A 24931-nucleotide genomic window follows, 5' to 3' on the forward strand; every position below is an offset into this window, starting at 1 on the left:
TGTGTTATTTTCCTGGGCACTGTGAGGCAGGCAGAGTGGAGAACCCCGGCTGTGAATCAACTGCCCTGGGCTTCTTTCTGTCTGTCCTTCGTAAATCAACTGGTTTCCCTCAAGGCTTCCCTGTAAAATGGGTGCAAATCTATGGCTCCTATGGTCTCTATATAATGCTTGAGTCCCAGGGTTCAGAAAATTCCCTAAAAGATTTTGTGTGATGCTACTGAAGAGCAATCATACCAAGTCGATGAATTTGTGCCTTATTTTTAATCCTGTAAGAATTCTCTAAATTTGAATCATGAGTAACAGCAAACCTAACACCTATGTATATTTTCTTTTGAGAAACCTATGTGTGAACATCAGTTTGAATTCTAAGAACGAGACACCAATATTGCCTGAAGTGAGTGGCAATAATTATGCTTTTGAATTGTCTAGAAGAGTGGGGGGTTATCAGGAAAGGGATCGTGGTAAAATTCAATAAAAATTTGAGACGGGCCAGTAAAATATTTTTGGCAAATGATTTTATTCACAAAGGGCTACTAGGTTTATATACAACAAGAGAAAGTGCTGGAGTCTTTTTTTTTGTAGGCACTTCTCATATAAAGCTTTATTATTTTCAAGTGATTTAAATGTGATCTGGGCTGAAGTAGGAGAAAGGATTTAGTGAGCGTTCTGGGTTCTGCTTAGCTTTGAGCCAACGCCTTAAAGGAACTGGCCTGCATTTCTGTTTGACCACAAGGGGGCGATGTTCACCTAACCGAAGCCGGTGAGGGTTCCACCAGCATTTAGGTGTCTGTTCTGTTTTATATGAGTAATAAGGCGATGCAAATGAAAACAGCAGATTGGAGGATTTAGAAATAAGGAGAGTCAGATGCCCTTGTTAAAGTGATATCTGGAGGAGGGAGAGCTTACTTTACCAAGTAATGTGTCTGAAAGCCTGCAAGACTGATTGCATCTGTCCTCATCGCCCCCTCCCCCACCAGCACCGAGGCCTGGAAAGCAGAGAAATTAAGGGAAATTAGTTTCACAATTTTCACTAGGAAGAATGGAAACCTTTTTGGGGAAGAAGAAATAGGTTTCACATAATTTGTAGAATCGGGTGCAATTTCAGCCTCTTGCGACATATCTGTGCTGGGTGAACTTTGAGGGGGCTGGTAACATTGGGGCATGTCTGAGGTGCTGTGCCGATGGCCGTGGCCACCTGTGACCTCAGATGTCACAGATGCAGAGAACACCCAGCGTATGACCCGGCAGTGGAAATAGCGCTGGGCCAGCACGGTGGCCCTAGCTCTGCCTCTCTGTGAACGTGAGGAGATCACTTCCTTCCTCTGTTCCTCAGTTTACACTCTGAAAACAGGCACTTGGGACAGAGTTACTTCTAAGGTCCCGTCTATTTCTAGAGGTCCGATTGTCTGACCACTGCCTGGCAGGCTGCTCTTTTTTTTCTATGCTGCTAGGTCACCGCGCAAAGATTCTTGTCCAGAACTCGCACCGTTGGTGGGGTTTCCACTAATCGCCCCTGAAATCTGGTTAGTGGAACTGGGAGCCCAGAGACAGGCATGGTGTTGTGCTCATCACATCCACCTCCTCTGGAAAAAGCAGAGAATGTGAGCGGCACCCCATATACCACAGGTAATGTCCAAAAACCTTCTGGAGGAGTCTTCCTATGCTTGGATGCTTTTCAAATAGGAATTCAAGAATGACACTGGAATAATGCCCCTTTGGTCTGTTGTTTCTATTAGTCTCTCCTCCCTTTTTTGGTATTTACTTTGGCAATTGGTAATGCCTGCACACTTATGTCCCATTTTATGCCTTACCAGCATGCGGCAAGCTGTGTGACTCAAATACTTTGATTCACAGAGTGAAACAGAGAAGCTTGGCTCCATTGGTAGGTACCATCTGACAACCTGAAAACGTTGTCTCTTTTTCTCAAGCCATGAGCCGCTACTCTGAAATTTTCATCCATGCCCTCCTAAAGGTGACTTTTAATTAAAAGAATAGTTTAAATGCATGTATTAGATCGGCTCTTGTAAATAAAATCTTTTTCAGAAGTCAGCTCATGACGTTCACCATCAGATTTCAGCTGTTTGGGAAACACATTTCGTGGAAACTTATAACAAGCCTTCAAAACGGGCTTGTTTCATTCTAATGTATGTCGGGTATAAAATGGTTGCTGGTTGTCAGGTTTGCCAAGGAAGAGGGGAGAAAAGACTACTCTGGCAAAAGTTCATGGACAAAGAGGACATTCCCACAATAGTTGTCATGGTTATAGACCGAGCAACCTTTTATTTTATTTTTTTAAGTCTTATTTATTTAAGTAGTCTCTATACTGAGTGTGGGGCTTGAACTCACAACCCTGAGATCAAGAGTTGCATGCTCTCCCAACTGAGCCAGCCAGGTGCCCCTAGAGCAGGCAGCCTTTAAAAAAATAAAAATGCTTTTGGAAATCTGCATGAATTTGGCTGATGGGATTATGAAAATGTCCTTTCTTTACCTAACGAGGGTCTGAAATACTTTTCTCCCACCTCTCCATTCTGCAAAGCCCTGTCTTAATTCCTATGTGAATGAATTTTAAGCTATCATAATTTCACAACTACTTCTATATAATACTCACATATCACCCCCCCCCCCCCCCCCGCCGCCCCTTGGTGGGGAATGAGAGTCCAGGTAATCTGAAGTCTTAGGACATGTAAGTTAAGAAGGAAAAACTAGTACTTGAAAACATACAGAGGCACAAATTGAGCAGACAGTTAGCTTCTAAAAATGGCAAGTTAGATTTCACGGAAAAGCAGACAGACTTGGGCCACTCTGCTGTAATGTAGCATTGGTGAGTCCCATGGATTTATGCAGGAAAACAGGGGACTGGGTTGGCCTTTATCATTTCAAATTTCTGATTGTTGCTGAATAACAAACTGTTGACCTCATTGCTCCCCTGGTATAAATAATGTGAGATTTTTGAAACTAGCTTGGGAGCATTTCTCCGAATTCAGTTCTGTTGATGTCAAAGGAGAATTCGACTTGGAGAGGCCATACTGATAAACGTAGGACCAGCTGATTATTCTTAAATGCACTCCCTGGGTCCGTAAGAGCTCTTTGCATTTTATCTCATAGACATAGCATCAAACACTGTGTTTACGGTTCAGAATAGCATTTTTTATCAGGGCTTAGCACTTACTGGTTCACTTCTTTTTTCTTTTTGTCACAGATCATATCAATTAACATGTAATATAAAGTCTTGTAATCTTAAAGCACAAAGCGCATGCTAACTATCAAGTTCTTTAATTTTGAAAATTGCTTCCACTGCCCAAGGTTTTCTTAGCATTTTAAAGCCTGTCTCCTTTCCCACATAAAAGGATGAGTTGTTCCTATAAGCCAGTTCAGAACTATCCTGGACCACTTGTAGTCATTTTTTTCCACTTAATAAATCAGTACCTAAATGAATCTTTATGTATTTTTGCTCCAATATTTGGATCACACCTAAAAATAAAGCTGCTCCTAATACTCCTTCCTCCCGAACCCTAACCATCATGGTCTTTCTTGTTAGTTTCTATTACTTTTGGAGTCCATCTTTAGCTGAGATGTTTTAAAAAACCCTTCCCTTAAATATACATGCCTTCTAATGCAAGTGACAGGGGCAAATGTAGGCAGCTAATGAGATTTCAGAAGGGAGAAAATGATATTGTAAAGCAGAGTCCTACAAAGAAGAGAACCTAATAGGAGGGGTTTTGATCATTTATACTCAGTATAATCTAACTGCAAAAATCCCTTTGGAAATCAGTGAAGATATCGAAAAACTAGGAGTTGGAGGTGAATCAGTGACTTTATTTGAAGGCTTAAATTGGCCGATGGCTGGGATTGAGGGACAAAGGCATAGCTGTCGCCCTAGAAAGACTCACAATTCCTGCAGCGACACAGATTAGCTCAAGGTGAGGGGGACAATGTCTTATTTATTATTAAAAAACCCTCAGGACATTTTATTGAATGTGAGCAACATATATCTTGGCAAAGAATATGTGTTAAATGTGTACATTGAATCTTTTGAGACACTTCCCCCTCTTTAGTTGCCAGGCAGTTTTAAGCCAGGATAAATTACACAAAATTGGAAGACTTGAGGGTAAGAGAAATGGCTCTGTTGAGGGCGGGTGTGATTACGGCTCGCAATGCGTCAGATCAAGGGAAGATGTGATCTTGGTAGAATGGTGGTTGCGTTGGATGTACAGATTGCACAGCGACTGTTCTCTTGCTTTCAAAGAACAACAGGCTTCACTCACTCACAACAGATGAAGTATCCTTCAGTAAAGTCATGTGGGGATGAGAGGAAAGCTTCCAAGAGCCAACAGAAGGGGTTTTTGGTTTTTGTTTTGTTTTGTTTTTTGTCCCCTTTACTCATTACTAGCAAAGGTCCAGCTGGTTAATAGGTACATTCTAAGCAGCCCCAGGACCTTTACTTGGCCTTTCAAGGGAAAAATTAAAAAGTGGCTACTTTTCCTAAGGGAAGTTCTAGACAGTGACTCCATATATTTTTTACCTTACTTTGTAGCTTTCTCTGACTATGTCCTTTGGGCTTTGGTGAAGAATTGCTACAAACTAGTGGGTGGCTGTGCGTGTGTGTGTGTGTGTGTGTGTGTGTGTGTGTGTGTGTGTGTGTGTGTTGGGGATGGGAAAAGCGCCCCCATCTAGTCCATCCTTTGGAGTTGAAACATTAGTTTCAACTGGGAATGGCTGTCAAGGATTCAGAATTAAACTTATCTCTGGGAGAGCTTGTACGGGGCAAAAGAACACGCACTGGCTAAGATCAAACACAGCTTTCCTTGTACCTCACTCTTCTTACCTACAAATGGGAATCATACTATATAATAATAAAATAATAATTCACTTCATTGAATTGTCATGAAGATGAAGTGAGCTGAAGCATATAGGAAGCGTAGATTAGTGCCATGCTTCTGGTCGTCACTAAAGGTTTGGTATATCCTTGTTCATCGAAGGACCTGAGTTTGAATTCTACCTCTTTCCTAACCACGTACTACAGTTCTCACCTCCTTACATTTCAGCCTCTATCTCTGTAATATGGGAATCATTCTGCTTCATCCAAACCTACTGCCTTTTTCTTTTCTTTTTTTTAACCTCCCCTCAAGTTAGATGGTCAACGTGAAAATATATCCTGGAAAAAATAAAGTGTTAGAAGAACGGAATGCACGTATGCATTTTAGTTTCTGATTCTCTGAGACTTTTTGAGCTATGTTTCCTGAGCTCCGTATAGTGTTAGGAGTGACAGTGATGCATCGCATCAGGAGCTGGTATGTGCAGATACCTCCTACGGTTGGTCACACAACATGGAAACCAGCTCCCCGAACAGTGAGGGGCGCAGGGAAGAAAACAGGCAATGGCATAAATCCACACAGCATGGGGCAAAGCCTAGCGTTCTGCTACCTAAAAACATTATGTCCAAAGAAAGCATCTAAAACCACGGAGACTGGAGGTAAAACCGCAGCTGCATTGTAAGCAAAGATGTCATAGTTAAAAGGCAACACACACAACAGTGTCCTGAAATGAGGCGTCTCGCAGGGACAGGAGCGCTCTGGCAGTGCATGCAAAACACAGGCGCTTTCTAATCACAGGAAGCAGTCAAGACAGGGCCTCCGACCTGCAGTCGAGAGGGTTCTTACCTTTTTGACATCCCTGACCAAGTGGTACAATGTATTTGAGGGCCCATGTCTCTGAAAACAATAAAGAACAATCAGATGGTTTTGCTAGTCAGGGGCTTTCATTGGCAAGGCAAGAAGGATCTGGAAGGAAGGGTTCTGGCGGAGGAGGGGGTCGTTCTTCATGATGAGCCTTGTTCTAGTTGCTCAGCTGTACCTGGCTCTTCCAAACACACACACTGGCAGAATTTGGGATTGTGGTTCCTCAAGAAAGAGCATTTGAGTTCTAGGTTCAGTCTTCGTAAAGGAGGTTGCCAACCGTTTTGTTGTTGTTATGATAAGAACATTAAAGCCTAATCTCATAGCAACTTTCAATTATACAATACAGTGTTGTTAACTATAGTCACCATGCTATACATATGACCCCTGGAATTTATTTGTCCTATAACTGAAAGTTAATACCCTTTAGCTAACATCTCCCATTTTCCCCACCCCTCAGCCCCAAATATTTTGAGGATCCTCTACACTGTGTTTAAATATCTGGCTCCCTTTTCAAATATTAATTGACCACATGTGCATGTATCTATTGCTGGGCTTTTAACTCTGTTCTGTTGGTCTATGTGTCTGTTTTAATGACAATACTATACTATCTTGATTCCTATAGCTTCGTGAAATAGTTTGAAATCAGGAAATGTGATGCCTCTACTTTGTTCCTCTCTCTCAAGATTGCTTTGGATATTCAGGGTCCTTTGTAGTTCCATGTGAATTTTAAGACAGTTTCTTCTATTTCTATGAAAAAATGCCATTGGAATTTTGAAAGGGATTGCACTGAACTTATAAAAGGCTTTGGGTGGTATGGACATTTTAATATTAACACTTCTAATCCATGGCTATGGGATATCTTTCCATTTACTTGTGTCGTCTTCAATTTCTTTAATCAGTGTCTTACAATTTTTACTTTATAGATCTTTTACTTCTTGGTTAAATTTATCCCGAAGTATTTTACAGTTTTTGATGATATTGTGAAGTAAATGGGATTGTTTTATTCTATTTTCATAGAGTTCTGTGTTAGTGTATAGACATGCAACTGATTTTTGTATATTGATTTTGTGTCATGAAACTCTATTGGATTCATTTATTATTTCTAACAGTTGTGTGTGTGTGTGAAGTCTTTAGGAATTTCTATATATAAGATCATGTTATCAGCAAAGACAGTTTTACTTCTTCCTTTCCACATTGGATTCCTTTTTCCCACTCCCTCTGTTCTTTCTTCTCCCTTTCTTCCCTTCCTTCCTTCCTTCCTTCCTTTGTCTGACTGCTTTGGCTAGGACTTCCAGTACCATGTTTAATAGGAGTGGAGAGAGTGGGCACTATTAACTTATTCCTGATCTCTGAGAGAAAACCTTCAACCTTTTTACCATTGAGTATGATATTAGTTGTGAATTTATCACAAGTAGCCTTTGTTATATTGAAGTGTGTTCCTTCTATATCCAATTTAGTGAGAGATTTTACCATGAAAGGATGTTGAACATTGCAAATGCTTTTTCTGCACCTATTGAGAGATTTGATTTTTATCTTTCATTCTATTAATGTGGTATGCCTTTATTGATCTGCGTTTATTGAACCATCCTTGCATTTAGGAATGGAATCCCATTTGATCATGGTGCATGAACTTTTTAATGTGCTGTTGAATTTGGATTATTAGTATTTTGTTGAGAATTTTTCCATGTATATTCATTAGGGATATTGGCCTATAGTTTTCTTTTCTTGTAGTGTCCTTATCTGGCTTTGGTGTGAGGGTAATTAGTGCTGGCCTCCTAAAATAAGTTTGTAAGTACTGCCTCCTCTTTAATGTTTTTGAAAAGTTGGAAAAGAATTGGGGTTAATTCTTTAAATGTTTTGTAGAATTCACCAAATTCCCCTGTGAAGCCACCTGCTCCTGGGCTTTTCTTTGTTGGGAGGTTTCTGATTACTAACTCAATCTCCTTACTTGTTATTGATTGGTCTGTTCAAATTTTTCTATTTCTTCATGATTCAGACTTGGTCGGTTGTACATTTCTAGGAATTTATCCACTTCTCCTATGGCTAATTATTGATCTTTATTATGGGGATGGAAGCTGGGGCCTCCTAGTCTTTCTTTTAATTCAGTCTGTTATTCTTACTGGAAGTTTTACTATGCAGAACTAAGAAAACTCTGCAGAGGACACAGAAACCTGGAGCCACTCTGCTAACCTGTTTTCTAGTTCCAGCATCAGGAATGAGATAGAGCCAGCATGGCAGCATCTAACACCCACCACTGGCTGGAGAATAGGTCAATAAGTTCCATCTTATTAGTGCTGTGGGTGGTGGAACAGAGGAGCATTATGACCAATGAGGAGAAGAATAACCTCTGAGACAGAAGTGTTGGTTCAGTACTGGCTTTCTTTTTAACTTAGGAGTTTTGTGGTCTTGGATAAACCAATTCCCTTCTTGGCCTCAGTTTTCTTATCTGTAAAATGGAGGAAAACAATGTCTACTCTTTTTAAAAAAAATTCCAAGTAAAAATTTATTGACCTTGATTAAGAATACTTATATATTTAATACTGCTTCTGATTTATCATAGGAATTACCTCCCCAACATGTTAATCACAGATGGATTGAAAGAGTATTTGGGAAATGGAGCAATGTAGTTTATGTAAGGATACCACATTAGAAGTCTACTGGAGAGCCAAAGGAGTTTGTCCTGGTAGAATGTGAAATTAAAAGAACAAATAGCAAAAACTATTGAGTAGGTCCAGAGCCTTTGGGAAGAAAGTTTTTCTTAACCTTCCTCATTTGTACTCTCCAAATACCTTGTTCTCCTCTTGAAGGTTCCAATATCTACTCTTTAAACTTCATTGGGTTTTAATGAGTCTCAGCTCAGAGCCAATGTACTTAACTCACTGAATAGTATAAAAAACTTCATAAATAGTAGTTTTTCTTTATGGTTACTCCTTGGTATCCCTAGTAAACGAATTGGCAAATTATTACATGATACAAAAAATATTTTGGGGCAACTCCAAATAAGGAGTATTTTACATTTTATTCCGTTTTGGTGGCAAGGGGATGAATGATGGTAGCTCTGAGAATAACAAGATGATGCAGGATAGTTAATCGGTCTCCTTTTGATGTGTTGAGTTAAATCAATTCTCCTCTGCTTGCCTCAAACACCCTCTGGGCTTATAGTATAAACTGTGTTCTAATTCCCAGAGTCTTGTGGTTTTGTGTAAGAATCTGAGAATGTTAGCTTTCCACTGACAACTGAGCAGTTAAAACAAGTGGGATCTTGGTGACTTGGCATTGTCGTCTACAGGTCTAAGGGAGTATTTGTGGAAAATGATCCATGCATTTGGAGGGGAGGGGAGAGATTCACAGGCATGTGGGGGGCAGGAGAAGGTAAAACAAAAAACACAGAGAAAATAAAAAGCGCCTTAGCTTGGTCCTACCGTATTGTACAATTCCTCTAGTCTGGAGATGGTGAGAAAACGGTGCATGCTTACTCCATTCTCTATGAGTAATTTCACAAAATCCACTCTGTCCAGAACTAGGGCATCCAACATGGCTTGCTCCAAAGACCCCACCTGCAAATCAAGTCACTGAGTTAGTCTGCCCCAGGGTCCAGGGATGCAGTTGCTTGGTACTGTTCACCTGAACAGTTTAGAAATGGATGCCTTTGACATCTGGTAAACCTTCAGCACATCCAAGAACATGCTGGCAAGACTGTTCCCACCTCCACTTTTGGGACAGCCACAATCTCCCTTGTGTTTTGGGGTCTGTCTTTGCAAATAAAATTCAAGGTTTCTAGTTCCAAAAGCTATTTCCTCCTTGACTCTCTTTTTTCTTCTGGATCCCAAGAACGTGCAAGGGTGTACAAGGTTTTCCTTTCCCAATTCTCTGACCAAACTTCTGCAACACTAGTGAAATGCCAAACTGGCTACTTTGCTGCCCTCATTTCCCTCTTTCTGAGGCTCTGAATTAGATCCTTGGCCACCTTGAAAAAAGGGACCCTAGCAAAGAGATCAAAAAGTAGGCTCAGGGCACCTGGGTGGCTCCGTCGGTTAAGCGTCCAACTTCGCCTCAGGGTCATGATCTCACAGTCTGTGAGTTCGAGCCCTGCATTGGGCTCTGTACTGACAGCTCAGAGCCTGGAGCCTGCTTCGGATTCTATGTCTCCCTCTCTCTCTGCCCCTCCCCTGCTCACATTCTGCCTCTCTCTCTCTCTCTCTCTCAAAAATAAACATTAAAAAAAAGTAGGCTCTTCTGTCTTTTCATTGTTAGACTACCTTGACTCTGTCTCACCCATTTCAGTGCAGAGACCCTCAATTACGTAGGCTCTTTGGTCTGTTTACTGGGGTTTTATTTAATTCCTTTCACAAAAATTTCCCAGTGTCCAGACTCCTTGACCACTCTTTCCACACTAGCAATCCATTAGCAGCACTATAAATAAAGACAGGGGCTCAACCGGAGGCAGAAGCTCTCTGGGAGAAAGGAAGGGTTAAATAAGACCTGCCCATGAGGGCATTGCCCTTCAGTTATTCCGGGCACAGAGATCAAATTTCAGACTGCTGGCCGCCTCTTGGGGACACATGCATAAGCCGCCCAATAGCCAATTTTCCAAGTTTTTATTTTTGGTAGTGTCAATTGAGGGAAACACACCAAGAACAGTTATATAAAGCTTTGGTTGCCTCTGTGTGGTTGTTGGGGATGGGGAGGGCCTGTGCTCAGCCACCAGGACCAGATGGCACCTGCTAATTCTGCATCCCGAGGTGCGACTCAGCCATGTGCTAGCCTGGGGTGGCCACGACTCAGAAGCGGCGACCTCCAAGACAACCAGAAGCAAACTGCTAATTCCACTCCTTCCTTAATTTTAATTGATACCATTTTTTGTCTTATACGGGTGTTTTTTTTTTTTTTTTTTTTTTTAGACGTGTAAAAGAAATGGCATCGGTTGCAGCTGAAAATTGCCATCAAAGTCCACTCAGAGATGGGAATGTCTGGAATGTTTGCAGTTGTGCTTTGTGGCGTCTTCAACCAGGTGGCAGTGTTTTCCTAAATATGAGAAAGGGGCTGAGGCTGAGGATGGCTGCAAGGGAACATTTCCATCCTAGAGAAGAGGCAGCAGTTTCTCAAGCTGCTCTCAGAGACTTCTTAAACAAATACATTTGCCCACGCGAGTGGGCTTTCCAGGGGGTGATGACATATACTCTACCGGCCACTGCTGCCCATAAATAAAGATCTGGCTGCGAGCGATGTCCACTCTGTTCCAGGCTAGAGCTAAGCTCAGCTGGTCCGGGGCCGAGGCATTGGCTCCTGTGTGTAGACAAGTAGGGGAAAAGAGTGGGAGAGAGAAAACAATGATCAGTTATTATGCCGAGAAGACCTACTCCATTACTCTCTGGTCAGTCCCCCTCTTCCTGGGGAGTAGACTCAGCTGTACAGCAGGGGTTCCCAGACTCAGTACTGTTGGTATTTGGGGCAGGATAATTGTTTACCGTGGGGGCCGTTTTGTACATTGTAGACTATTTAGCAGCATCCCTGAATTCAATCCAGTGGATGCCAGTGACACCCCCAACCTCTACCCAAGTCACGACAATCCAAAGTGTCTCCACATGCCACCAAATGCATCCAGGAGGAAGGAGACAAAATCAGCTCATTGAAGACTACTGCTCAAGTGTTGCTGTTCAAAGTATGGCCCACGGAGCCAAGCAGCAGCAGAAGCAGCATCACCCGGGGAACTTTTTAGAAATGCAGACCCTCTGGGGTGCCTGGGTGGCTCAGTGGGTTGGGCATCTGACGCTTGGTTTTGGCTCAGGTCATAATCTCAAAGTTCATGGGTTTGAGCCCCGTACCGGGCTTCACCCTGCCAGCGCGGAACCTGCTTGGGATTCTCTCTCTCTCCTTCTCTCTCTGCCCCCTCCCCTGCTGATGCATGTGCTGGCTCCCTCTCTAAATAAATAAATAAATAAATAAATAAATAAATAAATAAATAAATAAACTATATATATGTATGTGTGTGTATATATATATATATATACACATATATGTATATATATATATACATATATATATACATATATGTGTATATATATATATATGCAGACCCTCAGGCCCTACCCTAGATCAGAATTTATATTTTAACAAGATCTCAGATGATTCATGCACACATTAAAGTTTGAGAAGCGTTGCCCTGCGACACATTTTGTTTCTACTGGCCAATCTTTGGTGCAACGCATCATTCAAATTGTAAGTCGCATGGTAACAGTGTCCTCGTATCTTAGTGAGCCAGCTTTGCCACTCTACTGAAAAAGAGTTAAGAAGATCTTTTAAGAGAATAAAAAGAAATGACTTAGGTTTTCTTAGATTTGTGGGTAGAAGCCACCGGAATAGATTTTTAAGTTCTCCTTTCATTCTCCAGACTCGGTGGCTAGATCTGTGCTGTCCACCTGTGGCTGTTTAAAACTAAATTATTTAAAATTAAATAAACTTTAATGCTTCAGTCACACCAGCCACATGTCAAATGCTCCGTAGCCGTATGTGGCTGGTGGCCTATGAACTGGAGAGTGTTGATTCAGAACAATTCCATCATCACAGAATGTTCTATTGGAATAGAGCTGGTCTAGATCGACGCATCCTGTCAATACACGTAACCTGCCAAGCAGCTGGGTGTGAAGCCGAGAATGGTAGGCGGAGATAATGCTGGGCTACCGTCAGGGGACCAATGTCTGCTATTTTGCAGTTATGTGACAGCGGACCTCTCTGTGCCACTGTTTTATCATCTTGTGAAACGGGGACCATAAGAATTATCCTGTTTACTGACTAGAATGTGAGACTAAAATTAAACTATATAGTGAACGTGCACATGTAAACAGGGTTTTTGCAATTGACATCCTTAGTACCCTGAACAGGAGATGTCCCTAAATATTTGCCTGACTCCATGTTGCTAGAGGTCCCACCAGCAGGGGAGCACAGTACAGAGACAGCACTCTTAACATGGCTCAGATTTTTTGGGCATCTAATATGTGTTAGGCAAAATATTAGGCACTTCCATGTATTATCATATACAAATCCCCCCCAAATCCTGAGAAATGGGTCTTATTATCTCCATTTGATAGACAAAGATACTGAGGTCCAGAGAGGTAAAAAATCATGTAGCTACTAACAGAAGGTAAACAGAAGAAGCATTTATCATGCCAGAGGTGAGATTCAGCCCCAGTGAGTTTTTCCTTCATTCCATGTCTGTGGATTCTGATGTTTGTGAGGGAAGGAGGTACAGCAAATGCTAGTCCTGCCCATTTCCTGAATTCTTCAGCACTGGAGTGCTGTAGATAGGGCTGCTGGTGATCAGACTGTATCGGTGATTCCCAAAGTCTATTGCACAGTAGAATCACCTGGGAAACTTCTAAAACATCTGTACACCCAGAGTGCACCCCAAAACAATTACATCACATTGTTTGGGGTGGGGGCCAGGCTCTGATAGTTTTAAAGATCTCCAGGTGTTTTCAATGCGCTCCAGGGCTTGGGAACCACTGTGCTACATGTCTCTTCTGCTGCCTCCCTTTGCCTCTTTCCTCTTGGCTCTGAGATGTTGAAGTTAAGAATTAGGGGAGCAAAATGTTCTCTAGAGGAGTGCTTCTCTAATTTGAGCATGCAAAAGAATAAGCTGGAGATCTTTTTAAAACAGATTCTTGGGCCCCACTTCTAGAGATTAAGATTTAGCAGGTCTGGGGTGGAGCCTGAGTTTCTGCATTTCTAAAAAGCTCCCAGGTGGTGCTGGTGCTGATGATCTGAGACCTCCCTTTGGATAACAAAGGCCCCAGAGAGCTGTGTGCCACATTCTCTTCACAGGTCAAAGGGCATTTTTGATTCTGGTGCCCACGCATTGATGGATTTGGTATACTTGTAGTAAATTAATTAGCGTTTGGAATGATGAATTCAGTTCATACAGGGATTTTTCTATTAAAATTATTTATCACCTCAGGGGGTAACATCAGAAACTGCAAACTAATACTAGGGTAACTGGTGTAAATAAGTGATAAATAGGAACGTGTCAAAATGTACTATCATCACTTTTAAGGAAAAAAAGTGAAGGCTCACTGGGGCTGCATTTGGAAAGGTAGCACTCTATACTTTCCTTTGCTTCCTTAGCTGCTCTGCTGGTCGTGGGTGACCTGCTGTAATGGTTTAATCATTCCCTTTGCCATCTGTATGCCACAGATTTGTATGTCACCCAGTCAATGGTCGCAGCACAGTCTGAACAGGAACACATAGGAGGAAGCAAAGTCATTGACATTACATTAAAGTCAATGTGAGTTACCTGAATGTAATTACCTAAGTGTCAAGTGAAAGCAGGAAGCCAATGAGTCTTGACTTCTCAAAAATTGAAAGTACATCAAGAATGATCCTGGGTGACAATTTGGATCAGAGGTTCTCAGCCAGGGTGACCAACCAGCCCAGTTGCCTAGGAGAGTCACGGTGTTAGCACTGAAATTTCCACCTCCTGAGAGAACCCTCAGTCCCGCACAAACCTGGATGGGTGGTCACCCTATGCTCAACTGCGTCTATATTTTGGAATTGCCTGAAAAGCTTAAAACAGACTGATACTTGGGAGCCATCCCAGAGATTCTGGTTTCATTGGTCCTGGGCACTGCAGTTTTTAAAAGCTCCCCAAAAGCTTTTAAGAATAAGAGGTCTTTAACCTTCCCTTGACATTAAAATCATGAAGGCAAGGTTAAGAACCTTGAGTCTAGACTAGATAATATATTTTCATTCACTTATTCATCTGTTTATTTATTAATTGATTTACACATTAAAAACTACAGATTTCATGCCTTCTCATATGGCAGGTATGATGCCAGTATGAGGACCAAGATGAGTAATGCAGAGTCCTTTGTCTTGAGAGCTTACATTCTAGAGGAGGGGTTAGGTCTGTAATTAAATACATCATCTCGTGCTCAACAGATATTGAATACCTTCTGTGCCAGGAACTGTTTTAACACTGAACATCCCATGGTGAAGAAGGTAGCTGAGATCACTCTTTGCACAGAACTTACTACATACTTCTACTAGAAGAGCAGCACTCAGAAAATAAATGAACAAACTAAGAAACAGTATACTTTCTGATTGTGTAAATGCCATGAAGGAGCAGTGCCATTCCCAGGAGTGGGACCTGTGTCTATAGGAACAATTTGAGTCACTCCAAATCAATGTGGCAGCACCGTTCTGGCTACGCAGTCTCACATGATGCAGTCAGCTGGCCAGGCTGTCCTTCTGAAACCAGAGCTGGATATGAAACCATTGGATATCTTTGTAGGTACAAGTCTGGGTGTCCTGTGGGGCATCTGGTTGACCCTGTGTGGGAACTAGAGGGTTGGAAGGTGCCTTGAAATATTGAAATGGGTCTGGGGTCCATGAAGATCCTGGTTTGAGCTAAGGGTTATGCCACCCATATGACACTGCCACCCTGGCTCATGCCAGATCCTAGGAGAGCATGAAGAAGGCCCTTGAAAGCACTGGTTTAATGGTGGTACTGAGAATGACCAAGGTGGTGGTAGAGGGTTGAATGGACAGGAGACCTCCCTGAGAATAACATTTGAACTGGACTGAAATAATTAGAAAATGCCACCATGTGAAGGACTTGTGGTGGTTGGGGTGGGGAGAGCACTCCAGGTAAAGGCAATATCGAGTATAAAGGTCCTGATGTGGGAATGAATACAAGTAGGTATAAGACATAAAAAATACAGTTTTATTATTTCCTCTTTCTGCAGGAGGCTGAAGAATATTTAAGTGCATACATAATGGTCTTAAGCAGGGGATTAATTCACTAGATGGATGAGATGAAGAAAGGCATTGTACGAAAAGAAACAGCCTAGGAAAGGATTGGGAGAGTTCAATACCCCTGCAAATTTAGGCAATTCGTGGGAAGACACTGAGGAAGATTCAAAGCTTAAGGTATATGTGAGTTAGCAGAGAGAGCTGAAGCCAGAATGGAAGGACTTATAAATGATATTGGAGGAGGCTCCCTTTATCCTGGAGACACAGAGAAACCACTGGAAACACTTGTTTCAGAAATAATGTGTCAGATGTACATCTTAGGGAAATTCCTTTGGCACCAGTGTGAAGGGTGGATTGGAAGGGACATTGGACTGGAGGGAGAAAGAGTAATAAGGAAAGTATTGCAATATTCTAGGAAAGGGATAATGATCTGAAGGAGCAGTTTGGATGGAGGGATATTTATAAAGCACAATGGATAGCTGTGGATGAGAGTTTTAAAGTGGGGAGCAAGAGAAGTCAAAAGTGGTCTCCTTGGGGGCCCGGGTCCATGATGGCCAACTGAGATTGGCAATGTAAGATAAAAACACGCTTTGAGGGGCAGCAAAATTGCAATCTTGAATATAATGAGTTTGAAATGCCTGTGGTATAGCCATCCAGGTGGGAATGACCAGAGGCCATTGGATATTGAGATGTGGGGCAGGGGAGGGATTAGGTCTGGAGACAGAGATTTGGAAAACATTGCGTGAAGGTGATAGGAAGAGAGAAGAGGATTGGTCATGGAATAACACCAACATTTAAAGGCTATGAAAGTAAAGCAAATCTTTAGAAAGAAATCACACACTCACACACACACATTCAACAGAGATATAGGAAGAGAACGTGGAGATCATGGTGCCTTACACTATAGGAAGAGAGGTTTTTAAGAAAGAAGAGGTGATCATTAGGTCAAAATCTGCAAAGAGGGTAAGTAAAAAAGACTGACTTTCCTTCTCTATAACTTTTTTTTATTACAAGGCACCAGCTATATGTCTATTAGTTTATTATTTATTTCTGTCCCCAGAGCGTAAACCTCAAGAGGCCAGGGAGTTAGTCTACCTTATTCACTGCGGTATTCTTAGAGTCCAGAGCAGTGCTTGGCACATAACAGGTGTTCAATAACCATTTGTTGAATGAATGAATGAATGAATGAATGAACCTCAAAATGTGCATTAGATTTGGCAGTTAAGAAGTCTTTGATGATGGGGTGCCTGGGTGGCTCAGTAGGTTGAACATCTGATTGCTGATTTCTGCTCAGCTCATGATCTCATGCTTGGTCTGTTTGAGCCTGGCATTGATCTCCATGCTGACAGTGAAGAGCCTGCTTGGGATTCTCTTTCTCCCTCTCCCTCTGCCTCTTCCCCAGCCCTCCCTCTCTCTCTCAAAATAAATACACATTAAAAAAAGAAGTCTTTGACAATGTTAGTGTGTGCACCTTTAAAGAATATGGGAATGGAAGCATATCTGCAATCTCTTCCTTTAAGGAAATTGCAATTGAACCAGAATGGAGGTGAGTTGGGATAAAAAGAGAGCTATGACAAGTGTATAAATCACTGTATCAATGAACAAAGTGGTAAATGTTGTAGAAGCTGTACATATAAGCCCAGAGCACTGCCTCAGCAGTTGAGTACTTGAAGGAGGAAGTAGAATTTGATTATAGTATGGAAGGATGGTGGAGATTTGAACAAATGGAGTGTGTGTTAGGCTGAATGATGCCCCTGCACCTCAAAGATGTGCACGTCCTGATCCTGGGAACCAGTGATGTTACTTTATAGGGCAGAGACTTTACAGATGCAATTAAGAATTTTGAGTTGAGGAGGTTATACTAGCTTATCTGGTGGGCCCAATGCAATATAATCACAAGTGTCCTTATAAAAGGGAGGCAAGGAACTCAAAGTAGTGGTAAGACGTGTGAAGATGAAAGCAACGGGTTGGACTGATAGAGGCAATGAGCTCAAGTCAAGAAATGCGGGCAACCTCCAGAAGCTGAAAAAGACAAGGAAATGATTCTCTCCTGAAGCTTTCAGAAGGAACATAACCCTGCTGATCCCTTAATTTCAGATTTCCAGCCTCCAGAATCATAAGAGAATAAATTTTTATCATTTTAAGCCACTAAGTTTGTGGCAATTTGTTATGGGTAGTAAAAGAAAACTAACACTATTGGTGATTAAAAATATTCTTGTAGGTAGACCATCAAGATAGGAAGGTACAATAGAGATGAGAAAGCAAGAGTATTTTACACCTTGGCTGTGTGCACAGCAGGGTTCTCAAACTTTAACATGCATATGATTCATCTGGGTTTCTTGTTTAAATGCTGCTTCTGTTGGGGCGCCTGGGTGGCTCAGATGGTTAAGTGGCCGACTTCAGCTCTGGTCATGATCTCATGGTTCATGAGTTTGAGCCTCGCGTCAGGCTCTGTGCTGAAAGCTCGGAGCCTGGAGCCTGCTTCGGATTCTGTGTCTCCCTCTCTCTCTGTTCCTCCCCCGCTCGCACTCTGTCTCTCTCTCTCAAAAGTAAATACAGATTAAAAAAGAAAAAGTTTTAAATGCTGATTCTGTTTCTGTAGGTCTGGTGTGGGACTCCTAATTCTATTTCTTTACACAACACTCATTAGTTTTCTACTGTGAACAATGATTAATCTTGTTCACGCACCCTTTCTCCCTTTTCTCTCTTCCACCATTCCATTTTAGAACATACCATATTTTTAGTGTTTTAACTGGTTCTGTTCAATATGCTTACATTTCTATTACTAATATTTGAATTGTCAGTCTTATGTTATATTCCTTATTTTAGTAGGCAAAGATCCAGATATTATAATGAGTCAAAATGTCTACTACCTCTATCTCTATCCTTCTTCCTCTTAATTTCTTTTTGTTGTTGCATTATTTCTACTGTGGAAGGCAGGTGACACTTACATTCCTTTCTGTTACTCAAAGTGCCGTTTTTGTTTTTATCTTAGTGCTGTTAGATTCTAGTATCAATGGTTACAATTAATGATTTTGCCAGAGTGTACCCAAGGATCTCTTAGTTGGTAGGCTGCATCTTCTCTAGGAGTTTTCCCAAGAGAAAGTCATGGGGACAATCTAGAGTTCTAGAATGTTTTAAACTGTTTGTTTTTTCTCTCAATAGTCTTGATAGTTGAATGACACTGACTTGATATCAAAATCTGTTGCTCTATTGTCTGCCGGCATTGAATGTTAATATAAAAAGGTTTGTAGCCAACCTGATTTTTTAATCTCGTGAAAGACTTGATCATTTTGCCTGGTGGCCTAAAGTCATCTTTATTTTCTTTGAGGCTCAGTAACTTTAGTAGCCTGTGTCTAGTTGTTGGGGATTCTGAATCAGTCTTTCCTGGTTCAAGGTGGCCCTTTCAATATCTAGATCAAAGTTTCAAAATTTATTTAAGGAAAAAATTCTGAAATTGTATTTTAAAATATTTTCTCTGATCCATTACTTTGATTTTCTTCTTTGGAGATAGCAGTTATGCTTATGTTGGATCTCCATTTTCTGTCTCCTATAAATATAATTTCTCTTTAATCTTAATTAACTCTTTATTTCCATTGGTTTTCATTTCCATTCCCTTCCTTCATTTCTATACGTTGTGTCCTGTACTGTTTTCTTTTTCACAATGTATATTTGATCTTGCAGCCTTTCTCAATTCTTCTGCAATTCTGTGATAATTTCATGTCCTCCCTTCTACTTCATTCCCGAATGCTACTCACGTTATATCTCCTCCTGTTGCCTCAACTACTCTTACCTGAATTTTTGTATTCCAACTTCGAAGTATTTCTTCATAGACAAAGTGCTTTGTTGCAATTTAATTTTTTTAAAGCTCATGGTAAAATATTTATTCATAAGGCTCATCTGTTCTCTGGACACATTTTTACAGATATTCTTCTGTGCATACATTTTTCCCTTTTGTTATTTTTTATAGAGTGTATCTATATGCTAACTGCTTTTTTATTATTTATCATCTAGTGAGTTGGGTTATAATGGGCCCAGAGTAGCATTCCAGGCTACTTATTATTCACAACCGGAAGGCTTTCTTCTCAGCTACCACAAAGACAAGCTCCCTGCTGCAGACATTACTTATCTACATAATTCCATGTGTAGCCCACCACCCCTGTTTCTATGGGCTAAGTCAGGCTCAAGAGTCACCATTGAACTCACTCTAGTTCTTGCACATGCTGCTACAGAGAAAGGAGAGAACTTTGCACCTTAGAGCATTTCTCACTTCGAGGAATTACATTCTGGTACTTCCTGAAGATTGCCACTGCTAGTTTCTCTCTCCCCAGCTTTTACTCTTTCCTCCCACAGAGCTCTTGCATTTACAAATATTTTGGAATATTTCCCAGTTTTACCAAAAATAGAGTTAGCTTGCTTTTTTTCTTCCCTTTTCATTATTGGTTTTTGAAGCTTTCTAGAAGAAGAGACCGATGAATTTGTGTTGTCAAGTTCACGCTGGATATCCTGAAAGATTCTGTAGGTAGAAGATTGTTTTGGTCAGATCTTTACAATAGTAGTGTTCCTGTAATTGACGTATAGAGAACAAGCAGGGATATATATGCTCAATAAGAAGCAGGCAAAAACCATAAGAAGCCATTGAAATAAATCAGGTCAAAGGTCCTGAAGGCCTAATGATGATGAACAAGGAAGGAAAAGAAGGGATAGACCTACAAGATATTGTGGTGGCAAAAATGCCCAGAGTTAGTAAGAATTTGCTTGGATAAAGGGAGAAAAAAGTGTGATGGAGGCTTTGAGCCTGGATAGCTCCAAGGATGGGGGCTGTGTGAACATAAATGGGGAAGTCAGGAAGAGATCAACTGTTTGGGAAAAGACAATTTTTTAAAGAATATGTGTATATTTAAAGACAATTAATTGCATTGGATTTGGGGTGCATAGTGACACCCAAGGGAGCTGTCCAGTAGGCAAATAGAAAAAGGGGCAGGGAGAGAAGCTGGAGCTGGAGAAAAATCTGGAGGTCATTCATGCAGACATGATATTAAAGCCATGGCGCCTGGGGGGCTCAATTGGGTAAGTATCTGACTTCAGCTCAGATCATGAATTCACAGTCCATGAGTGTGAGCCCTGTGTTGGGCCCTGTGCTGACAGCTCAGAGCCTGGAGCCTGCTTCAGATTCTGTGTCTCCCTCTCTCTCTGCCCCCCCACTTGCATGCTGTCTCTCTCTCCCTCAAAAGTAAAGAAACATTAAAAAAAATTAAAGCCATGGTACTTTATAATTTTGACAGAAGGCAGAGTGAGAAGTAAGAGGGTCTGAGAAGGAGACAAAGGAGTGCTCAGACATGTAGACCACCCACTTGGTGTCTCTGACACCAAGGAAAGGTAAAAATCAGTATAATTACCACCATATATTGAAAGCCAATCACATACTAGGCGTTTTACATTTATCATCTCATTTAATACTCACAAAAACCCTGTATAGCAAGTATATTAATCCCCACTTGGAAGATCAGAAAACAGAGGCTTAGAGAGATGGAGTGAATTGTAGAACAGGCTTTAAATGGAGGCCTTCCCTCAGGGTAAAAAAGAGTTGCATAAGAAATAGGCAAAGTCAACACTGTGAAAAGTTGCTGAATGTTCCAGAAGATAATTGTTGGGGTTTAGAAGAGTATCTGGGGTCTTCATGGGTACTGAAAGCTGTGTGAGAAAAAAATCTGCAGAGTGAGCCAGTGAGCTCAGAAAACAGAGTAAGTGGAGGGTAAAGACTGTTGGTGGAAAGGCAGGCCAGCTTTCAGAGCTGGATGGTCAAGAGGAGAAAACTAGGATGCTTCCTTGAGGGTCTTGGTGGAGAGGGCCAGGGTCGTCTCAGGTGACAGAGAGCCTGAATGTGCTGATGGGAGAAGGGAAAGAGCCACTGGAGAGGGAGACAAGAGCAAGCACATGATGGATGAGATCTTCAGCATGGAGGCCAGGGAGTAGTTGGTCAGCAAAGAAGAGAGGTCATTGGGGTGAGGAGGGAATGCAATGAGGCTGAGTGGAGATACTGACATTCACGAGTGGGAAAAAGGGAGCCAGGATGAAACCAAATATTTTAAGTGAAGTAAGAGGGGATGCCCTCTGAAGAGAGTGAGAAGGAGTGAGGAGCTGAAGAGAATGGAGAAACATGGCGGATGTGCCACAGGCTGACAACTGAAGAATAAGGGGCTTTCAGAGCAGAGTTAGGGCCCACTGAAGCAAAACATCCCAAATATGTCATGGCACCGAAGGCACATATTGCAGAGAATGTTTATTTAGGGACCTGAGATTCAGTGTTTGAGGAAAGTTTTGTTTTTGTCTTTGTTTTTGTTTTAAGTACCCTGAGGGTCACTAAATACTTCAGTGGGTTGGAAATGGAGATGTGGACTCCCTTTGGGAGAGTTGTTAAACAAAAATGTCAGGTGTGTCATCTGACCTTGATAGCTCAAGTGTGGTCCTGTTTGATGGACTGGGGTGGTGGAGGAGCCAGGATTTGCAGCCCTTGTAATGTCCTTAGTGGCACCATGATGTTGTGATGTGTAGGATGGTACCACTCATCTCTATATTAGTTGAGAAACATTTCTTCTTGTTGGGGTCTTTGGACCTTTCTGTGTTTTATCTGCGGAATCTTGTCTGGTTTAAATATGCATCTTCGGATTCTATTCATTTCCATCAATCTCTTTGTAAATGTTGCACCAAAATGCGATAGGGTCTCAGTCCGTGAAAACATAACCATCCGTTCGTTTAAAGACATCACATTCTCTACCAATATGAGAACCACAAAAGCGAAAGGAGACTAGCTGAAAGACCCTGTCATGTGACTGGGTTGCTAGGATACACCTTCAATGGTCTCCCAGAGCAGAACTTCCTACCTACCCCCGTGGGCCTCTCTTAGGAATGTGGCTGCTACCTGGAGAAAAAACCAAATTAAAGGCTTGAAACATGCACATAAAGAAGTAGATGAGTTCTGTGTATAACTTATTCTTTGCTCTGTTTTCTTGCCCTCAATGATAACTATCTCCTTTTGGTAAAAATAACTCTAGGTAGACTCCCAGGAGAACGTTAAAAGGAATCAGGAAAAATTGGATTAACTTTAGCTGGAAGAAATCCACATTTGGCTTGTAAGAGACAAAACAGACAGCTGAGTTAAAGAGCCCTTTGCAGGAAGATAGGGGTTTTCTTTCTCAGTTTATCTTTAGTAAATAAGACAATAAAACTGATATTTCTTTCATGCTTAGCTCATGCCAGGCACTGCTTCTAAGTGTTAATGTGTTAAAGTGTCACAACAAACTATGTGCCACTATCCCCATTTTACAGACAAGGAAAATGAGGCACAGAAACTCGTCAAAGGTAAAGTAGCCAGGAAGTGCCAGAGGCAAGCTTCAAACCCAGGTAGTCTGATTTTAGAGCCGTTTTTTTCTTTTTTAATTCATAGGAACTTAGAAAATTTTACTGAACTCATGATACTCACAAAAAGAAGTTGGCAAACAGGCTTTTGTGTTCATATCATAAAACAACCCACAGGGTGTGAATGAAGGAAGTCAGAATATTCTCTGATGCTCTATCATTAGGGTCAAAATTGGTCAAATGGTACCCAAAATTCACTTGTCAGCTTCTTTAAAATTTTTGTATCTTTATTTTTTGTTTGTCAAGCCCTTTGGGGTTGGAGATTTATTTATTTACTTATCTGGCTTTATTATTAAAAAAATGTATAGGTGCATCAAAAATATGCAATTCAAAAGATACAGTTTGTGAATACACTTTAAGGATGTTATCGATTGGATACAATGATGTACATGTGTGTGGGCAAAATGAACCAGGTCTGGAGATTTTTATATCCTGTTTATTCTGAAGGCTTTGATTTTCAGGATTAATAAAATTTAATTCAGTTTTTAAACTTTTGGTGGGAGTGCAAACTGGTACAGCCACTGTGGGAAAACACAGTATGGAGGTTCCTCAAAAAACTGTTGGTTTGATTTCAGAGCTAGGGGGCGCAACTTTTATGGACCAACACTATATAAAAACCTTGCAAAGTCAGGTTGTCTGTGTGATGATATTTGCTGGGAGTACCTACAGTAAATTTTGCTACTATTTCTTTGTGTCCTAATAACATATGCAGTCAAAGAGGACAAATGAAATTATATGGCTTCTGATTAATAACATTGTGAAACACTGTTCCATTTCCTTCTTTTTGCCAACCTAGCTCAATGGACGAGTCCTCTTTATTGTGCCCTTTCTGCAATAAAAGAAGCCAGTAGGTTACAAGGTCTCCCATTAACACGTTAAAAAAATTTTGTAAAAGTGTTCCCGTATGACACACAATATGCAAGACTGAGAAACGTTATCGACTTAAGACAGAGGGAATAAAAGAAAAAAAACTCTACTGGGTTATACTGCTTGCTCGCGATATGACAAAAATGAATTCATTTGCACGGATGAGTAAATAAAATATCTGCATCTTCCATAGTGTGATTTTTAGCAGCGTTCTACAGAAATGCCTGCCCTGGAGTTCTGGCACATTTTCTGGAATTATTGCAGTGATGATTTCCTAACTTCTGTTTGCCCTTCCTTTGTCTTTTACTTGTTCTGTCCCTTTCACTGAGAACCAGGTAATCCATTTTGTATCTCATTTTTACTAAGGTTAAACATGCACAGCGTTAAGAGTCATCTATTCCTACAAGATTTGTTATAAAATCCCAAATCTCGTCACTCCCTGCCTCTTTACCCAGAGGCAACCACTTCAGTTCTCATGGCTGATTATTTTGGTTCTCCATGGCAGATAGTCTTTGAAGATAGCTTCTTTCTTTTTTTTTTCCTAAACATGTCAAGGGGAGGTCAATTTTTTTTAATGTTTGTTTACTTTGAGAGAGAGAGTGAAGGGGAGGGGCAGAGAGAGAGAGAGAGAGAGAGAATCCCAAGCAGGCTCTGCACTGTCAGTGCAGAGCCCGACCTGGGGCCCCATCTCATGAACCAACAGATCATGGCCGAAGCCAAAATCAGGAGTCAGATGCTTCACAGATTGAGCCACCCAGGCACCCCTGAAGACAGTTTCTAAGGAACTATATATCACCCAGCGTTCACACTGAACCTGGGCTGGTCTTGTGACTCGCTTCTGCCAATGGAATGCAGCAGAAAAGACACTATGCGGATTCCAGGCTTGAGTCCTCGGGAGGGATGGCAGCTTCTCCTTTGTCTCTTGTGGCCAGTGCAGAACTGTGTCCCTTCCTCTTCAGCCAGGGATTGCCAACACGTTTCTCCTGGGTTACAGCTCCTGCGTTCCAGGTTCTGTGTTTTCTGTTTCTGTTGTTTGTTTTTGGTTTCCTCTTTCATTTCAGTGGTGCATATCCTCCAGTAATTTCTGAAGAAATGGTTCATGGGTAGTAAATGTTTTGGCAACTCACGTGTGACAACGTCTATTCTACCTTCACAAGTGGCTGGTAGATTAGGCACAGAATTCTAGATTGCACATAAATGTTCTTCAGAATTGTTAAGGC

General features: G+C 41.3%; 1 protein-coding gene across 6 annotated transcripts in view; it reads right to left on the bottom strand.

Annotated features, from left to right (window-relative positions):
• The window catches only part of TRPM3 (transient receptor potential cation channel subfamily M member 3), a 495179-nt gene that overhangs the window by 90024 nt on the left and 380224 nt on the right, over positions 1-24931 (bottom strand). For all 6 annotated transcript variants that reach the window (XM_060610082.3, XM_060610081.3, XM_060610080.3 and 3 more), the window contains 3 exons: positions 10864-10964; positions 9101-9235; positions 5661-5711 (listed from right to left, as the gene is read on the bottom strand). In XM_060610082.3, the coding sequence (XP_060466065.1) occupies positions 5661-5711; positions 9101-9235; positions 10864-10964 (287 nt within the window). The remainder of the gene's footprint in view (positions 1-5660; positions 5712-9100; positions 9236-10863; positions 10965-24931) is intronic.

Source organism: Panthera onca, chromosome D4, assembly GCF_046562875.1.
Source record: "Panthera onca isolate mPanOnc1 chromosome D4, mPanOnc1 haplotype 2, whole genome shotgun sequence".
Classification (NCBI taxonomy): domain Eukaryota; kingdom Metazoa; phylum Chordata; class Mammalia; order Carnivora; family Felidae; genus Panthera; species Panthera onca.